This window comes from Pempheris klunzingeri, chromosome 12 (assembly GCF_042242105.1).
Source record: "Pempheris klunzingeri isolate RE-2024b chromosome 12, fPemKlu1.hap1, whole genome shotgun sequence".
In the NCBI taxonomy this organism is placed as follows: Eukaryota; Metazoa; Chordata; class Actinopteri; order Acropomatiformes; family Pempheridae; genus Pempheris; species Pempheris klunzingeri.
In genome coordinates, this window is record NC_092023.1 from 2,966,694 (window position 1) to 2,990,493 (window position 23,800).

General features: G+C 40.1%; 1 protein-coding gene across 1 annotated transcript in view; it reads left to right on the top strand.

The window, feature by feature from the left end:
* Nucleotides 1–23,800, top strand: part of eys (eyes shut homolog) — a 161,923-nt gene that overhangs the window by 28,517 nt on the left and 109,606 nt on the right. Inside the window, exons 4-13 of the mRNA XM_070841569.1 lie at nt 3,150–3,235; nt 4,191–4,318; nt 5,814–5,928; nt 7,179–7,338; nt 11,724–11,828; nt 15,167–15,306; nt 16,958–17,121; nt 17,278–17,531; nt 19,072–19,176; nt 22,731–22,853. Coding sequence (XP_070697670.1) covers nt 3,150–3,235; nt 4,191–4,318; nt 5,814–5,928; nt 7,179–7,338; nt 11,724–11,828; nt 15,167–15,306; nt 16,958–17,121; nt 17,278–17,531; nt 19,072–19,176; nt 22,731–22,853 — 1,380 coding nt within the window. The remainder of the gene's footprint in view (nt 1–3,149; nt 3,236–4,190; nt 4,319–5,813; nt 5,929–7,178; nt 7,339–11,723; nt 11,829–15,166; nt 15,307–16,957; nt 17,122–17,277; nt 17,532–19,071; nt 19,177–22,730; nt 22,854–23,800) is intronic.

Sequence of the window (23,800 nt, forward strand, 5' to 3'; positions counted from 1 at the left end):
AAAATGTTTGTTTATTGATTAACAAGGCATCACTGAATTACTAGATCGTATGTGAAAGTAATCTCATATGAACGTTGTATGACGTAAGTCTTAAATTTTACATTTTGTACCTGGAAGATTAGACGCTCAGTAAATACACCAGTGTCCAAGGACTGTGTTAGATTTAACACTGTCTTCACAGATACAACTCTTGGTTTTCTTGAGAAAATTCAAGAACAAGACATTTGATAAGAAAGAAAAAAGGTGGAATTGTAGAAAAATGATTGATTTTAAAGGAGTAATTTCTGCAATTCACATCAGACACAAATTGGTGAGTTACATGGACCCTCTGCCTTTGCAGCTTTTATCTAATTTGCTCTAATTGCTGCTGCTCTCTCAAGTAAGCGGACTCCGCTGGGTGCTTTCGCACAGTCATGGTGTCCTGCTGTCGCATCGGCTTCTTGGGAGTTCTGTGGAGCTTGTGTTTCCTCTACCTCCCTGCTGCAGTTGCCTCATTAATCAACTAGAAGTTAGTGGCTGCTCCAGCGCTGGCTGCCCTCATAGGCCAAAGTCTATGCGCACAGAATAATGAGCCAAACTCATGGGACGTTTCAAATGAGATTTTCTTTTGATTTCACTCTCCTCTACACTACCTCTAGGGTGTTTGTTGCAAGGTATTACTATCTTTATAGAGCCATTTCCACTTGGTAGTAAGATGTTAATAGTTTTTTGCAATCCTGTTGCTAGCAATGTCAAATTTTTAAAGTGTAATTTGGATTATTTACAGTCATTGCTCTCATTAAACAGTTTAATTAGAAAGTGACACCATGTTGTTTCTTTACGTATATTAGATTGCTGCAGTTCATAATCACAGCGATAATAAGTGTGTTTGAAACGAGCAGATCTCCGTGGGACATAAAGGCCGGGAAAAATAGACATGATTGTAAAACAAGTTGAGCTGCAGTAAAAAGATCACATATTAGGAAACTCTGTCGTGACTGCAGAGAGTGCTACCATCATTATCTGTGTCATAAATATATGTGACAGATAGAAGTGTTCCTAAAAATATAGTAATTTTTATTGGTGCAACTTTTAGTGGACCAGTTATGAAAACTCAATTTCTGGTGGAAAATGAGTTGAGGAAAGAGCAAGCCCTGAAGTTGTGCATAGTAAGATTGATGCCCACAGAGGAGGCTATGAGGAGCCCCTGGGACAGAAGCACTTGTATCAGCAGGGGGATTAAAGGAAATATGCAAAGAAAGAGTCACTGGAAAGATAAATGTGTAGGCACCTTGTGAAAAACACAAAAATGAAAACCCTCACTGGGGAATAACATCAAATTTTATTCACCTTGAACCTCCAGTGAATTCAGTCTAATTTTATCCTTTGCATACAATGTCACAACAGCATTACCCCGTCTCTGGTTAAGCTGCTGGTGGTGAAACTGAGTGGTACTGCAGTATTTAGAGAACTACTGGCCACAGCTTAGTTCAGGATAACCTTATCTTGGGAAATGCCCATGAATTGGGCCGCAGCACCGACTACTTAGTCTACAGTTCAGTGAAAATCCTCTATGAAAACCATTTATACATCCTTATGATGACTTTCCCTTTATTACTGTATTTGGTACAAAGATATTGACTTGATGTTTTATTTGGAGCACATATAGGATCGAAATGCCCGGCTTTTTATCTGCCTGTGTGAATTGATTAATTACCTAAATCCATATTTTGAATTATCAGTATATACCACACTGCTGCTTATTGCAGCACACTTCTCCATAGAAGTAGTAAATGATAATGAAAATAGGAATAATAGTAGTGTTGTGAGCAGTTATGTATGGAACATTTAGTCATTATAATAAAACAATTGAGTTTTTTCTGTGCTGTATTACAAGCAAAAAAAAAATCCAGATTAATTCATTAATAATGAATGAAAGTACTTACTTAGGGGAAAAAACAGTATGTTGCACATCATCAAACAAAGACTTGCTATATGCTCATGCAGATATATGTTCAGAGGCCAAGCAAGTTTATTTTTACAGCAACTCTTAAACAAAGAGGATAATTAAACTGCTTTATACTAAACGTGTTAGAACAACAGAAAACACAGTGAAATATATTGTTAATAGACAAAAATAATGGTCCAGTTATAGCAACAGTGAAGTGCAGTTACAATTCAGTGCACTACATCCAGCAGAATAAATAAAAGTGCAGTAGAGGAAATAATCAGATTATTGGTTGCATTCCTGCAGTAGTTTAAAAGCAGCTTGACTGTGTTTAGCCTTTAATATAATGGAGGATGAATAAGAAAGCTGAGTTCCTGTGTGGTCTTGTGTTGTGTGTTAGCAGTGTTTACAGTACCATCAAACAGCTGACCTTCCTGATCACGGTGCTGACCCAAATGTTCATTTATATTAATGCTACAGTAGACCTGACTTCACAGGACGGCAGCTGCAGAGTACTATGTACTATGTTGCACAAGCACAAACTTGCACACGCGCAGCGTGAAGCACAACACCCTGTGATGGAGGCAATCCTCCATCACAAGGACTAAGCACAAAAAACACAATGGCACAGGCTCAACTCTCTGCCAAAGCTTTCAGAGAAAACCATGCATTTTTATGTGAACCAAACCCAATCATTTGTTCGGGTTTGTTCCTTCTTAGTTGAGAGCCGTTCAGAATATTTGTCGTGTTTCTTTGAGGCACAACAATACTGAACAGTACCAAGAACTAAAGAACCTTTTTAGTTCTTGAATCTGCATCGTGTGTATCTTGGTGTAAACATCACGTCCTGGATGATGTCTTTAAATTATTTTCCAGTTTGTTGGCATCAGTATGATCATTTCTGAGAGGGGCAATTAGGTTTGTGCGCTGCAGTATATCATCAGTCAGAGGCCAATATAAATAATTTTGACAGTAATGGTACTATGTACAGTCGGTCTAGCCTTTTTTGCTAAAATTATATACATGCATAGTGACGGGAAATGGCCCTGCACAGGCCTCCTTCCTGTGTAATTATTGATAAAACATCTCAATCATCCTTCTCTCTATGGTTTATAAGTCACGTCAGTCACAGAACACGTTTGGACATTATAATTTCTAGATGTTATTACAATTCCCACAATCCGAATAAGAGTGCAGTGATTTTGCGTTGTTTGTTTTGCAGGCCCAGCTTGTGAGAGGACAAAAGCCCCCTGTGATCCAAATCCATGCAGGAATGGGGGCGTGTGTGAGGAGACTCCCAAAGGATTTGTTTGTCATTGTCCAGAAAAATTCGGGGGCCTCTACTGCGACTCCCGAGTTGACTTTGATTGCATGTCATACTCGTGTCAGGAGGAACAAATTTGCGCAGCAGGAGAGCGGGTGAGGGCTTAATTTCCCTTATTTGTTTTATCTCAGTGGGACATAAACAAGAAATGGCACATGAAAATTAAAACAGTGTCTCAAAAGAAAAGAGTCTTGAAAGAAGATCAAATGGCGTCATTCTGAAGGCTGCGACAACATTTAATATTTCCTCCTGAAGATGAGCTATGGGAAAGGGTGTTTGCTTCCTCTAGCATTTTGATTGAATGACCCAGCGCATACTTAAGTGCCAGTTTGAAATGGCTCATCAAAAGATTTTTGTAATTGGATGCCGGGTGCAATTTTCACCTCTCACTGGAAAAGCTATTGTGGTTATACATTTTGCAAAGGCAGTAGTGCTTCTAATGTTGTTAGGGATACACTAGAGGAAATACAGTAATGGTCTAATTGTCTTTTTTCTGACCTTTGTTTTGTTCATTACAGTTTGCCAAGTGCATTATACATTTTCACAACCCACCTAAGAATACCAGACTATAAAAGGGACATTTATCAAAATAATGCCTGAAGTTGCTGCCGCTTGACACAGATATTTTTCTAGAAGCTTAATGTGAAATCCAAATCTCTTTAATTTTGGATTATAACATCGTTAGCATTTATTAGCCTCACAAGAAATCTAAAACTCATATTAAAACGTATCTTACATATATTATTTACCACCTATTATTTACTTGGCGGCATAGATTTGATTATATCTAATTGTGGAGATCAGTATCAAATAATGATGTGAGTCATTTGAGGCACAGTTTTATTACTGTAGTGAATCACTCTTATTGATAACATTCCTAGAGTTGGTGAGTTTTTCCAAGCTGACAGGTGACCTGGTTTGTTTTGCCTCTGTATGCAGGCCGCTGAATGTGTCTGTGCAGATGGTAATGTGGTCCCAGCATGCAGGAGGCGGCAGAACCTGTGCAGCCCATCACCATGTCTCAACAATGCCACCTGTGTGTCCAGGGGAAATGATTATGTCTGCAGGTGAAGCACATACAGGGATCTAATAGAGGCCCAGTCTCCTTTCATGTCTGGTGAATGTGTCTCCCACCGAGAGCGAATACAAAATGGGTCTTTTATTATTTTTCTGTCCTTTAAATGTGATTAGAATTCACATTTTACTTAAAAGCTTTAGATCAAATCCAACAATGAGCTGATCCTACTTAGCTTTTTGCTCTACGCCCTAGACTTTGTCTATTATTGTAAAAATACTATTAAAAAAGCACCATTAAAACACCAGTGACCCACAATGTTAAACTAGACGAGTTGTTACCGTGAACGTGGGGATTTATTTTCAGTCCCTCCTACCTGTACTGTCCTGGAGCTGTAAATACTGACAAATGTATATTAATCCACTTTGTATCATTGGCTAAAAAAAACACAGTGTCCGGTTGTTTTTATGGGGAAATTATATAGTTTAAAAATAATAATAATTAAAGACATTGATCGACTCTTAATCAAACTGTGCTGAAAAAAAATAGTTTTCAACACAGCTTTGGCAACCATCCTAATCAGTTATGGCTCCACTCCAAACCAGTAAAGTGAAAGGCAACCAGACTTTCTATTCCCCCTCAAACGAGCGTGCTTCACAAAGTGCCTGGGAGGTTACAGACTTCCACTAGATCACAGTCTGCCTCTGATGCTCTCCAGATACTTAGCATCACTCTCAAGCCTGTTTAACATAGACAGAAACTTCTTCTACGTCTTCCTCATCTAAATGTGCATCCAAACTCAGAAATACCTTGAAATATGGCAGAGAAATATACTTTTAATACTAACAAACTAGATAGAAATGTTTTTTGTTGACTCACTGTTGGGATTTATATGAATATCTTTTCAGGTTTGCTCCTTTTGATGAGACCTTTTTTGGTCTCTTCTGATCTGATGACCTTACAAATCCAGTTATTATACTGCGTCAGATCTCAAGACTGATTTAGTTTTTTAAATTCTCAACACACACATTCTGCTCTTTGCTCCAAGACTCCAGATTGTAAATGCAGAAATTTGATATGTCTTATATTTTATTTGCAATGGACAAACAGAAATAACTTTGTTTTTAAGAATAAGAATAAGAATGACTTTATTTATCCCGGAGGAAATTATTGTTTTTCTCATTACGACAGCTCTCACACTCTAAACGAACAGTATATTAAAATAATAAAGGAAGTTAATAAAGCAAAGGGCGTATTTACCATACAATCAATGAAATAAGAAGGGGGGCTTTTGGACTGCGGTAGCAAAGTATAATTTGTGGTAATCTGTGTATAATGGAGCTTAATTTGTCCTGATGTGCTAACTCCACCCATTTAGCAATCCAGGTCATAAAAATTGGAGCTCACTATCTCACCCACATCCATAATACGAGCGTGTCATGTAAAAATACAAAATTATTATCTTGTAAAAGAAAAAGAAATATGGTTTGTTAGTGCTCAAGGCTCAGGGTGAATTGATTCTGATGACACCGGCCTCCTTTTAACAGATGTCTGAGAGGGTTCTCCGGGAAGAATTGTGAAGGAGTAATTGACTACTGCAGGCTGCTCAATATCAGCTGCCTAAATGAGGGATTGTGCTTGAGGATAATTGGCGGATATCAGGTAAGTAATTCAATGTTTCAGCCTTAATGAAATACTCCTGAACCCACAGAATACGACTCATGCTGCTCCCTAACTACAGTACAAGCAGAGAGTGAACACAGAGCTTCAACACGTTTGTCTCAGTCGTGAAACTTTTTAAAATGCTGACGTTTTTATAATTTGACTGTCGGGGAAGTACACAATGCTTTAAAGACTAAATATGTGATTTCTTTTGATCCATAAAAAGTGACAGGTCTATTGAATGTTTCCATGCCACAGCATTTAAGGGCTTTCCTTCTCTAAAGTTCAATGCGTAAAAAAACCTGTCACTAATTGAAATAAAAAAACAAAAACAAAGGCGATAACAGAGGTGACACTGGTAGAAGATGTCCGGCAGTAATCCAATTCTAACCCATAAATCATTGCGAGTATGTGGACGCGTTGCTCAGCAAGACAGGTTCTGGTCTAATTTGTCTCTCTATTTTTCAGCCTCCTCAAACGTCTGTAGCTCTTACAACACCTGAGGCTGCTCCGTAATGCCCCACAGCTCCTAATTATTGTCCATCAGTCTTGTTCCAATAGACCACTGAGAGTGTTCTTAATCTAAACCCCACTTTTAGATGCTTCATGTCGTTGGGGATGAGACATAATCAAAAAATTGTTTTTCACTGCAAAGATGCTGTTTCTTCTTTCTCTAATGCTTTTTATTTTTATATTTGATGTAGTTTTTCCTTTACGGACGGAAAACATTTGTGTGCTTTCATTCAAATTGGCCCGTGCAGTTCATTCCCTCTGCCATGAAGATGGTTTTAACAGACAGAATAAAACCAGAGGTCACGTAAAACTGAGTTGTTCTTTGGAGCTGTATTCCAGCAGATTGGATTTGTAATGAAAAAAAAAAAAAAGAGATGACTCAGGTAAAGTGCTAATCTGTGGCTTAAAAGGGTCAGTTCACCCAAATGAAAAAAAATAAAAGAACATTCGTACCCACGCGTAGCAACGCAGATGGGTTTGGATCCGTCTCTGAGATTTCTCCCTTCACCATAATATAATCAGCAAGTATAAAAATGAAAAATGAAACCGACTTTTAGTCCCAGAAACAATGACTGGTTATTCAGGATAATCCGCAGTCCTCACTGTCAGCACTTTATATTGGAAGTACAGAGGAAATGGTCCCAGATCTAGAGGTGTTGACAGACGGTTTGAATTGTTGCCATTTTTCTTCATGCGCCGTATGCTGATCATGCAAATATCGTTCTGTTTTCCTGCAGTGTGTTTGTGCCCCAGGATGGATTGGAGAGTTTTGTCAATATGTAGGCGATGCCTGTCTGATAAAACCAAACAGCTGCCTGAATGGAGCCACATGCATCACTACAAGTCAGCCGTCATCTCCTCCACGGTACACCTGCAAGTGTCCCCTCGGCCTCACAGGTGAGATAGCTTTGTGTCACTTTTCCATCTCTCTGTCCGTCCGTCTGGTGGCAGGATATCTCAAAATAAGGATTTGTACAAACCCTTGTGAGAAGTTTGGGCACGGGGCAAAGAATGACTGATGTTTGGGGGGAAAACTCACATGAAATAGTTACGGCTTGGCAGTTACGCGCTGTTTGCGCTGCTCTGTTGTCATGTAAACATCCTGTGAGTGCAGTGTATGCACAATGTAATGTGAAGAAAAGAGCCAGACGTGAAGTCAGGCATTTTGAGTGTTTATTCCTTTAAAACAATGAATCTGCAGTTTGCACCGATGACATTTGACCCTGCTGAGAAAAATCCATAAATTCTAAATGTTCATATTTTGGCTTTTGTGAGTGATTTAAGGCAAAAAGGTTTAATGTATCATGTTAGAATAAAATACTGGTTTGGTTGGCTGACATGTGCCCATTGAGCTTTTATTCCATAGAAGAATCTTACATAAAGACCCAAATATATAGTTTGAGAGATGAGCTCCCTCGGCAGATAGTGTTTGGGGTGTTATGGGGTGTATCAGTGGACCCTGATGCTGAACCCAACCTTAAGCACACCAGATCCTTACCTAAACCCAACCACCAACCAACCAATCATTAAAATGGTCTTGGAAAGCACAAGGTGAAGTTTCTACTTGGTACTTTCTGCTTGTTTGTTCAGGAGGGCTAGCGTATCATTAGCTTGTGTTAGCTCTTATACTGGTCGCTCCAGCTTTTTTTTAATTTTTTTTTTATTTGAGCTGACACTGTAAATGTCCCTGATCAGTTATAATACAAATAAACCTAATAAAGCATTAGTGTGGATGCTGCACTAATCCATTACAGTGAACAGTAAGGCGAACATTTGTCTGACCTTTTCAAACTTTGACAAACAAAAAAAACAAAACGAAATGGCTCATTTCCTGGAGCAGTGTTCGCTAATATCTATATAGCTGTTATGAAGTAAACTTTGTACCGCAGCAGTAACCTGACACATCAGAGCAATTTGTTTGGGGAGAGGGGGGGGTCACCTTAGACCTCTAATGCTATACATTGATTGTACGTGGGTCAGCGGGGCCGCACAGTGAGTGGGGAGGCCACTCTTTAACTGTCAGGTTTAGGTTCAGAACCTCAGCGTTTGCAAGCATCCGCTCTGATTAATGTCTCAGAAGACCGAATCACAGCCAGCTCAAGGACTGCTGTTCCATAAACGACCTCTGACCTCCGAGCACCCCGAGGAGGTGGACAAAGGAGAGACCAAACTCCCTGCACAGATCAATACATTTTTTATTGTTATTATTAGTAGCTGCTGTTGCTTCACTGCGTCGGCAGCCTCAGGAGAGAGACTGGCTGATGCAGACTACGTGTGAGAGATTTTTGATTTATCTAAATCCAAACAGAGAGGCTCCATCCAGCATTCGATGTTCTAGCATCTAGAACGTATGTGCAAACTGAAAAATAACTATTTAAGGCTTGAAATGTGTCGTTTGTTTGTGATTTGCAAGTCCCAAGCCAACCCCAGATTTTAAGAAAAGGCCGGTTCTCTTGGTGAAGTGATTTTTTTTCTTTTTTCAACCTTGAAGCTTATTTAGCAGTGGCCTTGCCTGCTTGACATTTCTAAGGCCTGCTGCTGGTTGCATTTAATCCAAGTACTCTGGCAAACTGTTTCCTAATTAGCTGCCAGCTCGGAACATGGCCGGAACTTGTAACGCTATCAATGACAACTGCTCTAAAGAAATATGGGAGCAGGGGAGAGGCACAAAAACAAAAAGGGGTTGTTACAGAATATTATATTCAAGAAAAAGGCAGATCCCTTTTCATTGCACATGCTTTAAAAAGACAAATGCAACAAAGACATTCATACTGTAGTCTAAATCAGGGGTTATTGTCATAAGTGGGTCATTTCCCTGGCTGGTGACCATCAGTGAGGAAACATATAATGTATTGTGATATATTGTTAGTTTGATTTCATCTGGACTCTATAGGAGAGTCTTCATAATAGAAGATCATGTTTGAATCATTGCTTGAACTGTTCGCTCTCTGCCCGAGAATATACAGGAATTTTCTCTTTATATCACACAATTATACCACAATAACATGATACAATATGAAAACATCTTTATATAGACTTTTTTTTTCTCTGCCGCAGACGTTATTTGACCAAAACATCGACAGCATGGAGGAACACAGATTGTGGTTGTTGCTGAACGTTGTATATACAATATAAGGGTTATCATGCCCCAGCACAGGATTGTTCCCCTCTTGTTTTATCGCTTAAACAACCAGTGAATTTCTTCCCCAGTGCACTCTGGTTTTGGCCTGTAGCGAATTTCCCAGTCTAGCTTTAAGTCCTGACACACTCACCTGTCAGTCAGATAAGCCCTTACATAGCACTACATGAACAAGATTTTTTCCCTCTGTTCAAAGCTGAAATCTGTTGCCACTTCAGTAATGGAAAATTGTCTCTTGCACCATGGCAGGTCTTAGTGACTGATAGAATTCATCATTTTCTGGCATCTTGGGATTTTTGCTTTGGAATTTCGAGCCATGCAGCATAGAAAGGCCAATTTAATTTCAAGCTTTGCCCAGAAACCCCTCTGTACTCTATCATAGATCATAACTCAGGATACATTACTCAAGCCCCGGCATTCAGGTTTCATTTTGGAAGGCTTTATTTTTCACAGAGCAACAACTGTTGGCATATATTTTGCTGGCCTCGTTCACACACGCTGTCTTTCTTTTTAATTGTGCGGATAATATTATAAGACAAGAATCCACTAAAGATCCAAGTGTGTGTTTAAAATACAAATGATGAAACCTTGGATAATTTTTCACCTGAAATGCGTAAGGTCTTTGCATTTGAACCTTTATCTAGCTTAAAAGAATCTATTGGCTTTTCAATAAAAGGAGCCTTCAATTGCCATTACCTTTCATCATCACTGTTTTTTATTTATTTCGTAATATTCTAACCTTTTGAGACATTGCATTTACGAGCATTTTCTAACCTAAGCCACCACATTTCTTGTCATTAAAGTTTCATAAAAGCGGCTTCGACAAAACGTAATTGGTTTTATTCACAGCCATAAATGAGCCTAGGCATTTCTCAGATTTTAGTAGGACAAATTTGTATAATTTGCTGCCGCACAGCATGGCATATTTTGTATATAATGACCTGTAGCAACCGCCGTGCTGCTGATATCAATCACAGTGTTTGCTCTGTAGCACGAGGGTGCCGCTGTCAAGAAGAGACTTTCACTACATGTCATTGCAGCTCGGTTATTGATGATAGGACATTTTAAATTAATAACCTGCACTGGAAGACACCCACTCGCAACCGCAGCGGTAGAACTAGCAGCTGCTGAGGCAGCTGAGCACCAAACAAATCCTCCTATCAAGTAACCTGCATCTCCCACCTCATCTGCTCCTTTCAGCAAGTACAGAGCTCATTATTAACTGTCCATTTTCTTAACAGGAAAGTGAGCCTGTCCAGCTATGGTATATATCCTCTGACATCTCTCTTTGTATTTCCAGGGGCTCACCACCCGCGTCCTACTGCATCTTATTACAGAAATGTTTGCGGGCTAATTATTGTTTCAGGAGGGAGGAGCTCAAACGGCTGCAGGCAACTCTAAAAGGAACATTTTGAGAATGATGATGCTTATTCCTCATCTTGCCAAAAGCATTTTAATAAGATCAATATCACTCTGACTTCTGTATGCGAAATATTAAACAAAAGCCAGCAGACAACCATCTTGGCTGGAAACAGTGGGGAACAGATAGCCTGGCTCTGTCCAAAGGTTAGAAAAGAACTTGCCTGCCAATGTCACAGTGATGACAAGACTCCAGGTTTTCAGTGCTCCCAGTCAAAATGTTCCACGCACAAACCCTGTTAAACAACTATTCTTTTACATTTCAGTTTTTGCACCATTACACCAACCCAAACAAGATAAGTGTTGATGTGTAATTGTAGTGAGCCCTTCAGGTGATAGCAGGCAGGTTTCGTTGTCCTCTTTGGACGGAGCCAGACTAGCTGTTTCCCCCTTACTTCCAGTCTCTAAGCTCGGCTAAGTGAATTGGCTGCTCGCTAAATGTTCATTTAAAGTGTGCAGACATGAGAGTGGTATTTATGAGAGTAAATACGCTCCTGGTTGGACGGGCTATTCCTTCACTGAATGTGGGGCGAATACATCGTTTTCTTGAGACCTCAATTCACACAGGAAAACAGGCTTTCAGCAAAGTTGTGTTTTAAATGTGCAATGTATATTTGATGACATATGTGATATTTTCTCCTTTATGAGGAGTGCTCTGTGAAGATGTGTGTGTGTGTGTAATACAAATGCAGCTGATTACAATATTTCTTACCTCTGCTCTCAGGACCAAAGTGTGAGACTGAGATCAACGAGTGCGAGTCCAGCCCCTGTCAGCACAACGGCACGTGCTCGGACTTTCTGGGGCGCTACGAATGCCGGTGCCGCACAGGTATGTTGGGCTATGGCTAAAACTAAAGCTTTTAACTGACATATATAATAGCTGTGGTACAGGAGCAGGCTGTACTGCAGACCTCTTAAACTTGTTTGCAATGAATGTAGCCTAACATCCTCAGCCAGGTCCCCTTCGGCCATCTCAGTATACTCTGAAAACCAAAGGTGATTAGCCTTTGCCAGCGGCGTCCCCAGACTGGGACACATTCTGCCTGAGGAAGTAAGGCGAGATAAGTCAGCATGATTACATTAATTCTTTTCTTTTTTTACATAGCTGTTTACTAAAAACATTTTTCTATTCTTGGGTTATTTTGTCATTTAATGAACATACTCAAAATTATATACACGTTATAATATGTTAAGGTGAAGCATTCAAACTACATGTTATATAAATAAATAACGGCGGCTATTTGGCACATTGCAGAAGCGATGATGCACAGTTAGGGTCTCAGCCACTAATCTGAATATCTGTTTACAACCTTGGCCTGTGATTGACAGCTAAAAACCAAATTAATAGAAGTACCATGATATTACATTACAAAACACCCATTCATATCATTTTCCAGTAATTGAGTTAGAATTTACATTTACTGAATGTATGAGGGAGCACTTGCGGGCGCTTCACGTTGCTGGCAGGGCACAGTTGGCCTGTCTGGCAGTTGCTCTTGTCTGATTTACTGGGACATTTTACAGACCAAAGACACTGTTGCAGAGCATTTGTGGCCAGGTGATGTTTTTTTGTTTTTTGTCACAATAATTTGCCACTGTTTATTTTTAGCTGTTGTTCTCAGCAAATGTTTTGGGCTCTTGAGGGAAAAGCAACATTGATGTTAATGAAACATTGTGTTTGTTCTCTCTTGTTCAATTAAACATTATGGGACGATATCAGGGTTAATGACACATGGGTCACAGAGTCCGTTCGCCTCATCAGCTGCTGAAGCAAAGCACATTAGAGTCACTGTTTAAGGTGACATTCAGAGGTGGTATTGTATTTTCATCAGCTGATGAATTATGTCGGTCCTTGAAGTGTCTAAGGTGCTGCTCACCGTAGTTTTAAAAGATTGTGTATGATAACTTGAAGTGTTCATCCATCCATCAATTTCTCATACCGCTTATGCTGTGCAGGGTGGTGGGAGACTAGGGACTTTTCCAGCGTGCACTGGCAGAGATGTGGGGCACACCCTGGACAGGCTGCCAGTCGATCTCACGACTAACACACAGACAGAAAAACAAAGTCGTACCTACAGGGAATTTAGAGTTTCCAGTTCGCTTAACTGGCATGTCTTTGAACTTAGAAGAGAGGAAACTGGATGCAACCTTTGCAGACACAAGCAGAACTTGCAAACTCTTTTAAAAGCCAGCAGGTTTGAACCCCAGACCTGCTGAAGAACAATTAACAACGCGATAACGTAGATTTTGTCAAAAGTGCTGGTAATTAAAAGGCAAACCGCACCGTCTGTTATACATATTTCACATTTTAATGTTCATAAAAAACAAAACACACAGGCAAATGTCAGTGTTCTGCCTGTCCATGCAAAAAAAAAGATGACTAATATTATACAACACATGTGTGCTATATGTTTTTTTCCTTATTAACGCTGATTTTCCAACACAACAGATGTGACATGACATATGATGTGATATGTGATATGACTGTCCCTCTGCTTTTTGGGTTAGGATCTATATGGATATGTTTCTGTGATGCTAGAGGAGTGAGGCGGCAGGCTGCTGGCTATGTCATTGGGGTTATTGAGTGGGAGCCTCCCATCACAGATGTCAAGTTGAATTAGACCCACTACACCCCAGAAGGCTCAACGGTTATCGTGTGCCGCCCACGTTACACCTGCTCAGAGCACCGATGAGGACTGTGCTCATTCACACTGGCCTGTCTGATAATTTAGGAGCATGCATGTCTCACAAATTGTCCTATGATGACGGTGATTTCTGTCTTACAGTAATACATAAACTGTATGCCAAAATTGCACATTGCAGACGTGCAGCTCTGAAACGTGTAAGACGGTTACACAGCGAGCGTTGTTTGACCGCCGACTTGACACTGATATTTGCTGTTTCTCCTTTCTTAAACATGAGATAGATATCCAAACTTTGCACACAAGCTGGTGCCTTTTCTTTCCAGCCAGAGCCATCCGTTGCTCTTTTCAGTTGCTTCTGAAGCTGCCTTTGCAGCCGGCCGTAATCCCTCATCATGAATCCCTAACACCCTGAGTAAACTGGTACTAGATGTGGCCACAGATCCATGGTAACGAAATTCCACAGGGCGTACCCTGGCTTTCCAGCCTTGCTACTAAATCTCATCTGTTATCTCAGTAAACCTAAGCCTCTTCCGCTCATGTGCCTCATCTGCTGCATCTCCTCATAGTGAAGTGAGTTCTACAACGCAAGAAAATAGTCTTCTGTGTGCTGGACCACAGTCCTGAGCAAAGTCTTGAGACATGGTTGGAATTATAAATTGTTGGCCTATGGCTGCTTTAGTTTTTTTCCCAAGCCCAAGCCCCTGCCACTGAATATATTATGTTGTACCAATTCAATAATACATGATTGCTCGACAACAGTGCCCCGTGTAAAGCCTGAATTAGATGGAGAAAGCAGGTTGAAAATAAAGAAGCACTGTATGAAAGTTTGCATGTTGAGCTGTGCAGAGCCTTTGTCTCCCCCGTGCGTGCCCCCCCATGGTGGTGAGATTGGAATTACACAAACACTGTGTGTCACCGTGTGCTTACGACGTTTGCCAGTTTTTTCAGTTTTATTTATTTATTTAGAGTTTCTTTTTCATCTAGATCATCAGAAACCTTCGTTGGACACACTCCTAGTTGCTGTAGCCTACTCCATCGCTAAGTTTGCATCGCAGGTTAGCTCTGGAAAACCAATCATTGCTAGTTAATTGTAAAACGCATGGCTACTGGTGCGCCAGCAGGGGACTGTTAAACCAGACGCCAGGCTAAACAACACTGGTATGCTCTGAAATACTGAGACTGACTTGGCAGTGACAGGCTTAATCAGCATTGTGTGAGCGTGTTTGGTAGGGGCTTGAATGTAACGGAGGTTCATTTATACCATATGTAAAAGAGCCGCACTCCAACTTTAAGTTCACATTTAAACTGAGGCTCAAGTTAAATACAAAGTCAGGGCTATGACTTGTCCACGATGAAACTATTTCAAAATAGACCAACATACAATTGTGTTTATACATGGAAGAAGTGACCTGGTACAGTGGCATAAAAGAGAGGAGGGTCTAATTGCAGGTCCACTCTGTGTTAGTCAAGTATTGCATTAACTAGTCATGTTATATTAACTGCACTAAATCTTTTCTTTTAGGTTTTCTGGGAAAGAATTGTGAAATTGACATAGATGCGTGTGCTCTGCCCAGCAACACATGTCCACCAAAGACTCAGTGTTTGGATCTCCCAGATGGCCTGGAATATACCTGCCGGGTACCCTGTCCTGAAAATGTTCAAGTGGGTAAAAACATCTTAATGGGAGCGTTTGTCCTCATCTGCTCTTCTGTATCCACATATTAAGCAGTCCGATACAGGTTTTTAAAGAGCTCTCAGTCTTCTGTTCATCTCTCTTGAGACAATTTCCATGCATCCTCTCCAGCGGTGCAGCAGCATGGATATAACTGGAGGGAACCACAGCATGCACTTGATCATGTTTGACCATTTTGGCATATAAGAGCACTGAACTCACATACAGCTCACTAGAACACTCACATTGTTGTGTAGTCGAGCTTTTTGTACATTATGAATGCATTTCCGAGTAGGCAATAAGCACATTGGCATTAGAGCTCATTAAAGCCATGATTGAATACAAATGCAGCAAACACAGTCTGTTACAGTTAAAACACAAAGTAAGAAGTTATTTATAGTAACCTGCAAAAGATCTGCAGACTGTCATCACAAACTGAATTATAATGTCGAGGAGTTAAGTAAGAAGGTATCAAATATTATTAATTCAGTATCTTATTTATAAAATGTGGGATAATCCTTTGTTATACATGGGGATAAAATAAGCATAAGTCCCACAGGAAGATTGACAGCAAATGCGATAATCCATAAACACAGCAATCAGCTGGTGCCGAAGCTGTAGAGTATGTTGGTTTACCCAGAAAGAAAGCTGAATTAAATTCTTGACAAATGAGGGAATTTGCCGTTTTTTGTGACTTTTATTGATACATTTGATATTTTAGCTGCAGGAAACATAAAAGAGGCAACACACAAACGTAGTTAAGTAAGCAAGTGGGACGTGAATGTAGGGTTGAAGTACGTATTCATATACTGTATGCTGCTTATTTAAATCATTTAGACGTATTTTATGTCCATTTGAATTTGGTTGCACATCTTGCCGGAATTTTAAAGCAGTCATGGTGGAAGGGAAAGAAAGCTGGAATTATGGGATTGTTTGTCAGGGTTGTTGCTTTTGGCATGCACAAGGGGAGCACATTTACAGGACTGAAAAGGCCTCAGCCACCTGATGGGAAGGAAGCTTTGCAATGTCTGAATTTTTCAATGCAAGGGTGTCCTTTTATACGCAGATGAATTGATTCTCTGCGTTTAAAACAGCAACCAAACCTGAACAGAGGAGCTTCTTCAGATGACAGATGGAGATGATCACTCACTGTGGAGAAAGGCTTGTGTTGGCCCTCTTACAGAAATGCCATGATGTCTGCATTATACACCTTCCCACAAGCCAGCTCTTCTTTTTGCCCTTTTGTTTCCCCCTCTCCTATATATATATACACATGTACCAGCTAGCAGGCACATCTCTGTCGCAGTGAACACTTGGGAGGTTTAGCCCTCGACGACCATTGATCTTGGCTTGTAAGACATGATGTAGATGCTACATAGAATACTGAAGCCAGTATAAAATGTGAATCAGTATTCATGAGACTGTCATGTGGCTGTAATGAGGCTCATTCTCAGGCAGCCGGGAGCAAGAAATGATTAGGGGTTACTTTGTGAAATAATGGTTACATTTTTTTGGCCAGACAGAGCTCAGTCCAATCTAAGTTATTACCATACAATATGAAGCGATTTCATTTTTGCACATGAAGCAGCTTGTCTCTTATTTTATCACCAAGTATCTAACAGGTCTGTCTTCTGTCAACAGCCGTGTGCCAACGGAGGACTTTGTATGCTGAATAATGCCGAGAGCTACTCCTGTATCTGTACACCTGGTTGGTCGGGTCAGAACTGCCACATAAATGTCAATGATTGTGTTCAACATTGGTGTCAAAATGGAGCGACTTGTGTGGATGAGATTGATGGTTACAGGTGAGTTTTCAAATCTTGATTGTCTTCGGGCCACCCAGGCACCAGAATGTCAGTGATTGTAAAAGCCTTGACATTTACCGTTTTCTTCCTTAAGGGGTCGAAAGAACTCCTCTGACTCTATACAGTATTAAGAAATTCTCTTTAATCTGTTTCTAGCTGCCTTTGTCCCAGAGGATACACAGGCATGTACTGTGAAGAAGACATTGATTACTGTGTTGGCCATCGCTGCTCTGAACATGGTGTTTGCCTGGACCAGCAGTATAACTTTACCTGCCGCTGCAAGCCTGGGTTTGAAGGGTCGCTCTGTGAAGTGGAAACAAATGAGTGCAACAGCTTCCCCTGCGCAAGCGGCGCCACCTGTGTGGACCTAATCAGTGATTATCGGTGCCACTGTCCCCCAGGGTTTGAGGGTATGAGACCATCTAATGCGACTGTGAGCCTATTTACAGCCATTAGCATGGCCAGCCACAGGAATATCAAGCTTCAGAGCAGCTTCTAGTGTTTGAATGTTAAGACATTTGCAGCATTCACACAAGACATTTCAGCAGAATTTGCTCAGGTTACATTAGGTAGAGTTTTCACATTTGATGTGTATCAGTGGTCGAGGCAAATGTGTCAGGGTGAATATCATATGATAGAAGTAGATCCAAAATAAAATGTGGTAATTCACATTTAGCATGCAGCACTAGTGCCAATAAAAACAGTTTCTTAATTGTCATGATGCTCTTTAATGGTACTGGGAATGTGGTCATCTTGTAAATCATTTTGCATTAGAAGAAGACTTTTAGTGGCAAATTATCTCTTTGCCCCATTTCTTTGCAATAACAAATGTAGTAGGAATATAATTTACTCGTATTACTGTAAGATTATTTAGAACCTAAACATATGCAAAAGCTTGTAGGTTGCAGGTATGCAATCATTTATCACTGATGGTAAATGCCAGTTTTTATGATATTCCTATGCACCTGTGCCAAGTTTACCAGATGTGTTGAAGGCACAATTAACTCAGTTAATGTTACCTGTTGCAATCGATGCCATTCATACCATGTTTACAGTAAAATTTGCAGATTCAATGCTGGAAAATGTCATTTTTATATGATATATTTATGCCAAAATCAAATGCAATTAAATAGTTCAAATTAATTATGAAATATGAAAGTTATGAGATGAAATACTTAGATGTAGTTTGTCTATTCCTGAGACATTTGGCATAAATCAGACTGTTACTGCTGCCCATCTAGGCCACGTGTGATGAAAATATCTAACGTGCACAGCGGTGCCGTGTTGCGTTAGCAGTTTAATTCATTAATATCGCTTGTCATAACGATCTGGCTCCGTATCACAGAGTGTGTAGTACAAAGTGTGGCTTGCACAGTATATTTAGGCTGGAGGTACAGTCAGCAGCTCCCTTAATTATTTGAGTATCTTACAGTACATGATTAACAGAGCACTTGCGAGTGTATGGGGTCATGATGGCACAGATACAATTACGTTTGGTGTAGACAGCAGAGCAGAGAGAAGAGCAGTGTCTGAGAATATCAGGCTGGTAGTTCTCTATGAACTCTCCGGCTCATAGAGAACCAAGAGGTCTGAAACATTGCCAGAGGCCAGACCTAGTTGGGCTTTAAATTTGTCAGTAAAATCTTAAATCAATTCCACATCTAAGTCTTGCCCAGAGGATACTAAAATTGAATTTGTGCATACATACAAGCTACAACATGCTGAACATATAATCATTCAATCACATTTTTAGCCAGTAGAATCAGGGGTAATCAGCTGCCATAGAAATGTGTACTGCATAGTGTTTAGAATTATTATTCACCTATTTGAGCTTTGCAACTTCCAATGAATATTATATTTCTTAGCCAGCAACATGTATTAGTAGAAATATATCCTAAACTGTGTTCCCTGTGACATGAAATAGTTTGTTTCTCTGTCTTAATGCTGCAGGAAGGACCTGCTTTGTGGATGTAAATGATTGCTGGTTGCAGCCTTGTCTAAACGGTGGCTCGTGCATAGATCTGATAAATGACTTCATTTGTCATTGTCCTCTTGGTAAGTACTAACTACTTGTTTATTATTGAGCATGTTTACAAAAATATCGTGCTATTAATTTTCTGAATACTGTACCCTGGGAATATGTGAGAAGTTATTCCTCATACATTTACATACAAACTTATTTAGTTACTTTGATCATTTTTCAGTGTTTGTTCAAGATGTGCTTCCAAAAATAGCAAAGACAGGGATCATCAGTTACACTGGTCTGTTGAAAGTTTTAATGCAGGCTAGACATCGGTTAAAATAAGCATCTTAAAAGGTTCCACACAAAGTAAAGGGGAGTAATACATCTGTAACAATGAACTGTTTTCTCTCATTTTATTTTGAGGAGTCGAGGTTAGAATTGACACCGTCAGACCTGTGGAAGAAACAGCAGTGTTTTCTGTCTTGCTAAGCAGTGACGCATGTAAACATGACGTCTCTGAGATTAAGTTTTCAGCATCGTCCTTTAATTAAACGACACCCTGTTTTACACGTTCCTATACGTTCGACATTTTGCAACACATGCTCCACAGTGGATCCATAATCGTGCATAACAGAGGGAGGTGTTGCATTCCTCTGTGTGCGGCTGATTTTACTATGCCCTCAGGTAATAAAGTACTTAATCACTACTTGATTACACGAGTCAGAATGCCACAGCCAGCCCACTTGGCATTACAAGTCCAATGTCACATTCAATAGTCAACAGCCGCAATCCACTGAACAGGATTTACAGACAAATATTTGAAAAATAAAATCAACAAAACAGGTGTTGACAGGACACAAAATGCACTGGGCAATAGGTCTGTTTTACTAAATTGTTTTCTTAATGTATTCCACACAGGCAGAGGAACTGTTTGGGTTATGCTCAATATTTTAATCCTGTATCCTGATAAAAGTCTGCCCTCATATTTAGGTTGTTTGAATTGAATGTAGTGAACTAATAATACCACTGTTTTGTAGCTATAGTGCATCTCTCTTTAGTTCTCTGTGGGTTTCCCTCAGTCCAATATGCCTCTATTTTAGCACACAGGAAATCAATCAAATGTGGGTGAAGTCATTAAAACATTTACTGCACCTGTTACATGGTCTGTTTTTACGACATCATGGGCGCAGCAAAAAGCAGCACTGCCGATAATCTGCTCTTATTATTTTTATGCTTTTGCTCAAATTAGATTTGGGTAAAAACAGAACACCGATGTGTCAGTAAAGCTTCCATTACTGCTTTAATTTCTGTGACTGATTTATAGAGAGGTGTTTCTGATCACTTTATCTTTTCTGAAATTCAATTAGATAAATGTTCTGTCAGGTTTGCTTGTCCCTTCCTCCAAAAAACAAAGAATCTGAAAAAAACGTCACTATTTTCCAATTCTGGGTTCAGACCCATTTCTGCCACTGTTTCCTGTTTCTACAGTTCAGGATGTCTGAGTTGTCCAATTGTACTTTTTATTATTGTAGCATTGTTGAAACGTGGAACAATACAAGAAAAATCTACTAGAAAACCTTCAGGGATGCTTCTTAATCTTTGATTGGCACCTGGATCTGCATCAGAACACACATAATGATTGGCAAACATGCAAATGAACTGATGGCAGCCATGTTTTTTTTTTTTGCAGATGCCTAAAATCGTGTCACGACAGTCACACTCGTGACCATCTAGTTAGTGCCATTTAAATTCCTAATGTTGCTGTCGTACCACTTACTATGAGCAGATTTTGCAGCGTGACTCACAATGTGCATGAGATTACATCTGCAGAACACATTCAGCAAAGTAGGACATTTTAGTCAAGCCTGCAGGTACAAGAAGTTTAAAACCATTACCAGGAAAATGGTTTGGTGTTGGAGTATCACCCGACTTTTCCAGTGGCTCATCCAAATACTTTATGTACCAACTTTAGCAAAGATGATGAGAAATGTGCGACACAATAGATAACGTGTTGATAAAATGTTGGAACATCTTCCTGCTGTAGGTGTAAACGACATGACGTATACAGATTCTTCTTAATCTGAGTATTTGGCAGTGGTGCTTCATAAACATACGTTATTAGATGTACTTGAACCCTGTACTCCAGTTCCCCTGCTCACTGACATGCAGGCCAACAAAGAAGGGCAGAAACATGAACCTCTTTGGTGGAGCTAATGAACTTTACAAGCTAAATCCTGGTTTTTTGATGGTACGTTACAGCGGAGTCTCCTCTTATTTATTGAACTGAATTTGGTGATTTCTATCCAAGAGGATGATTTTCACTTTTTCAGCTCAGTGAAGCATCCAGGACGCTGTTGATGAGTGATGATTAAATATTGTGATGAACAGCGGTTCTCCGAGCCAAGGAGTAGTTATGACCCATGTCTGTTATCATTAACCACTGAACATGAGGACTGAGCTTTAATGCATCCATCAGTACATCATAGTATGTCTTGATGCCACTGCACATTCTGAGATAAAGAAAGTACCGGTGAGTTTTATTCTCTGCCTTTCTTCCTGCAGCAGAGTTGGGCTGAGCCACTCGTAGCTGTCAGATAGAATAGGGAGTCCCATTTGGAGATGGTGACACTGTAAATGTGACATTCCTTCATGCAACATTAACCTCAGAGTGAATTGCATGCACAATTGGTTATTAAACACTTCTGAAACACTCTGTTGGAGGCAATAGCTGTCCATTAACTAGTCAAGGCAATACATAATATGATGAGAAAAGGGTAGTTGGAAGGTCATCAAACATCTAGATAGATGTGTTGATGTGAAGTACGCTGCTCTGGATTCAGGTTACAATGTAAAGAAAGTGCAGGCCGCTTTCAACAGGAGCTACATAATCTAATCTGACTGCTGTCCTGTGAGTATGTTCAAGACTTGATAAAAGGGATTTGCATTAAGAGGTGATGTTTGAAATATTTCACTCCTTTGCCAGTGAGTGAGAGCTATTCTGCAGACACAGATTGATGTGACAGAGGTGTGCGTATATTCTTCCCGTTTAGAAGCTTCTGGTTTAAAGAGGTTTTTGGGTTAGCGTGAGCAAAACTTTTCGCTGTTAAAAAGTCAAATATTCTGGGACTGTGTAAAGTCAATCTCTCCGCCTTTGTGAGAGGAACGTTTAAAAGCACAAGGTCTTTTTTTTTTTTTTGTTTAACCTACATTACCCAGTAGGCACAGCTGTAACAGTGTGGTGTCAGTGAAGGAAAAACACAGTAATCTATTTCAGGATTCTCAGTTGAAGTCATCTTTATTTGTACAAACACATGTAATGAGTATCATTCACACCATCTGCCTGTGCTGTATTTACAACAATAGGTATTGACATGGGTATCTATCAGTGACATGCAGACGTGTGTTTGGTGGGACAGATAAATCTGATATAGATCAGTTGGGTGGGGTGGGTCTCTGTCAATGATTCACTCAATTAGCATACTGCTTAGCAGGTAGATTGCGAGGGGAAGAATCAATACCCCCATTAATCTGCGAAAGAAAAGGTGTCTTAACCAAATAAAACATCCAACCACATAAATATGTGTTGCTTGTTTTATGAATTCAGTCCTTGTTGCTGATTTCTCAATTGTTTCCATTTCCATTGCAGGGTTCAAGGGGAAAGACTGCTCCGTAGATATTGACCTTTGCTCATTTGGATTGTGCAGTGAGCATACACTAATATGCGCTGAGACCAAGGATGGACAGAATGTGTCCTGTACATGTGAAAGAGGTGAGCAAGACCTTTTTAAAAGGTGTTACATTTGTCATGCAGGTGCATTAACAGGTGGAAAATGAGCACATGGCGAGACTGACAACAGTTTCTCATTATTGACTGTACCAGAAAGAGCAGGTTTCAGTCAGTGGATCAAAAAGCAACCGTGTATCATGATGTTTTTACATAACCATCTAATAATATCTTATGCTTGTGCTGGGTTGCACATTAATTTGACAGTTCCTGCAAAAAAAAACAACATAATTTTCTTTGTGTGTCAGTCAAGTCCCCCTGGTTCCCCTCTATGACGATGACAATGTTATCACGGCAGTAGCTGCCAGCAGTGACGGGTATAACCCAGGAGTAAGTGGAAGAGGCTTGACCTATTGGATACGTTGACTCTGAAGCCTGGTTACCACCAGCAAGCCTCAAAGTCACGGACATGTGGAGTAAGTGTGAGCATAGTTCTGTGTGTACATGCGCAGGAAATCATGCATTTTTCTGGATACAGTCATGGTACTGGAAAAAAAACCAACATTTCCCCTGCCAAACCAATCATAATTCAGTTGACACTACTCCACACCGGCTCTGCTATCTCTTCTCGAATGAATGGCTGTTACATAGAAGTTCATGTAACCTAATCAATAACTGTAACTCCATCACTCCTGTTGCACTTATGCTTGGCAGATGTCAAAGTGAGGGATCGTGAGTGATTTCTTATGTAAATGAAAGCAACCTGCGGTGAGCAGCTCTTCCCAGATCACTTCTCAAGGGCAAACGATGCCGTCTTGTCTAGTTGTTTCAGGTCGGCACTCTTGGCATTCATATTATCTAATGCTTGCCAGCCTAATGTGTTGCAAAACATGTTACTCATACCCTCATAACTGTGCTGCATATCCCACGCTGTCAGCTTTTTGACCTTGTATTTAGTACTCACACTGAATTGGGAAGGTTGGACGAACTGA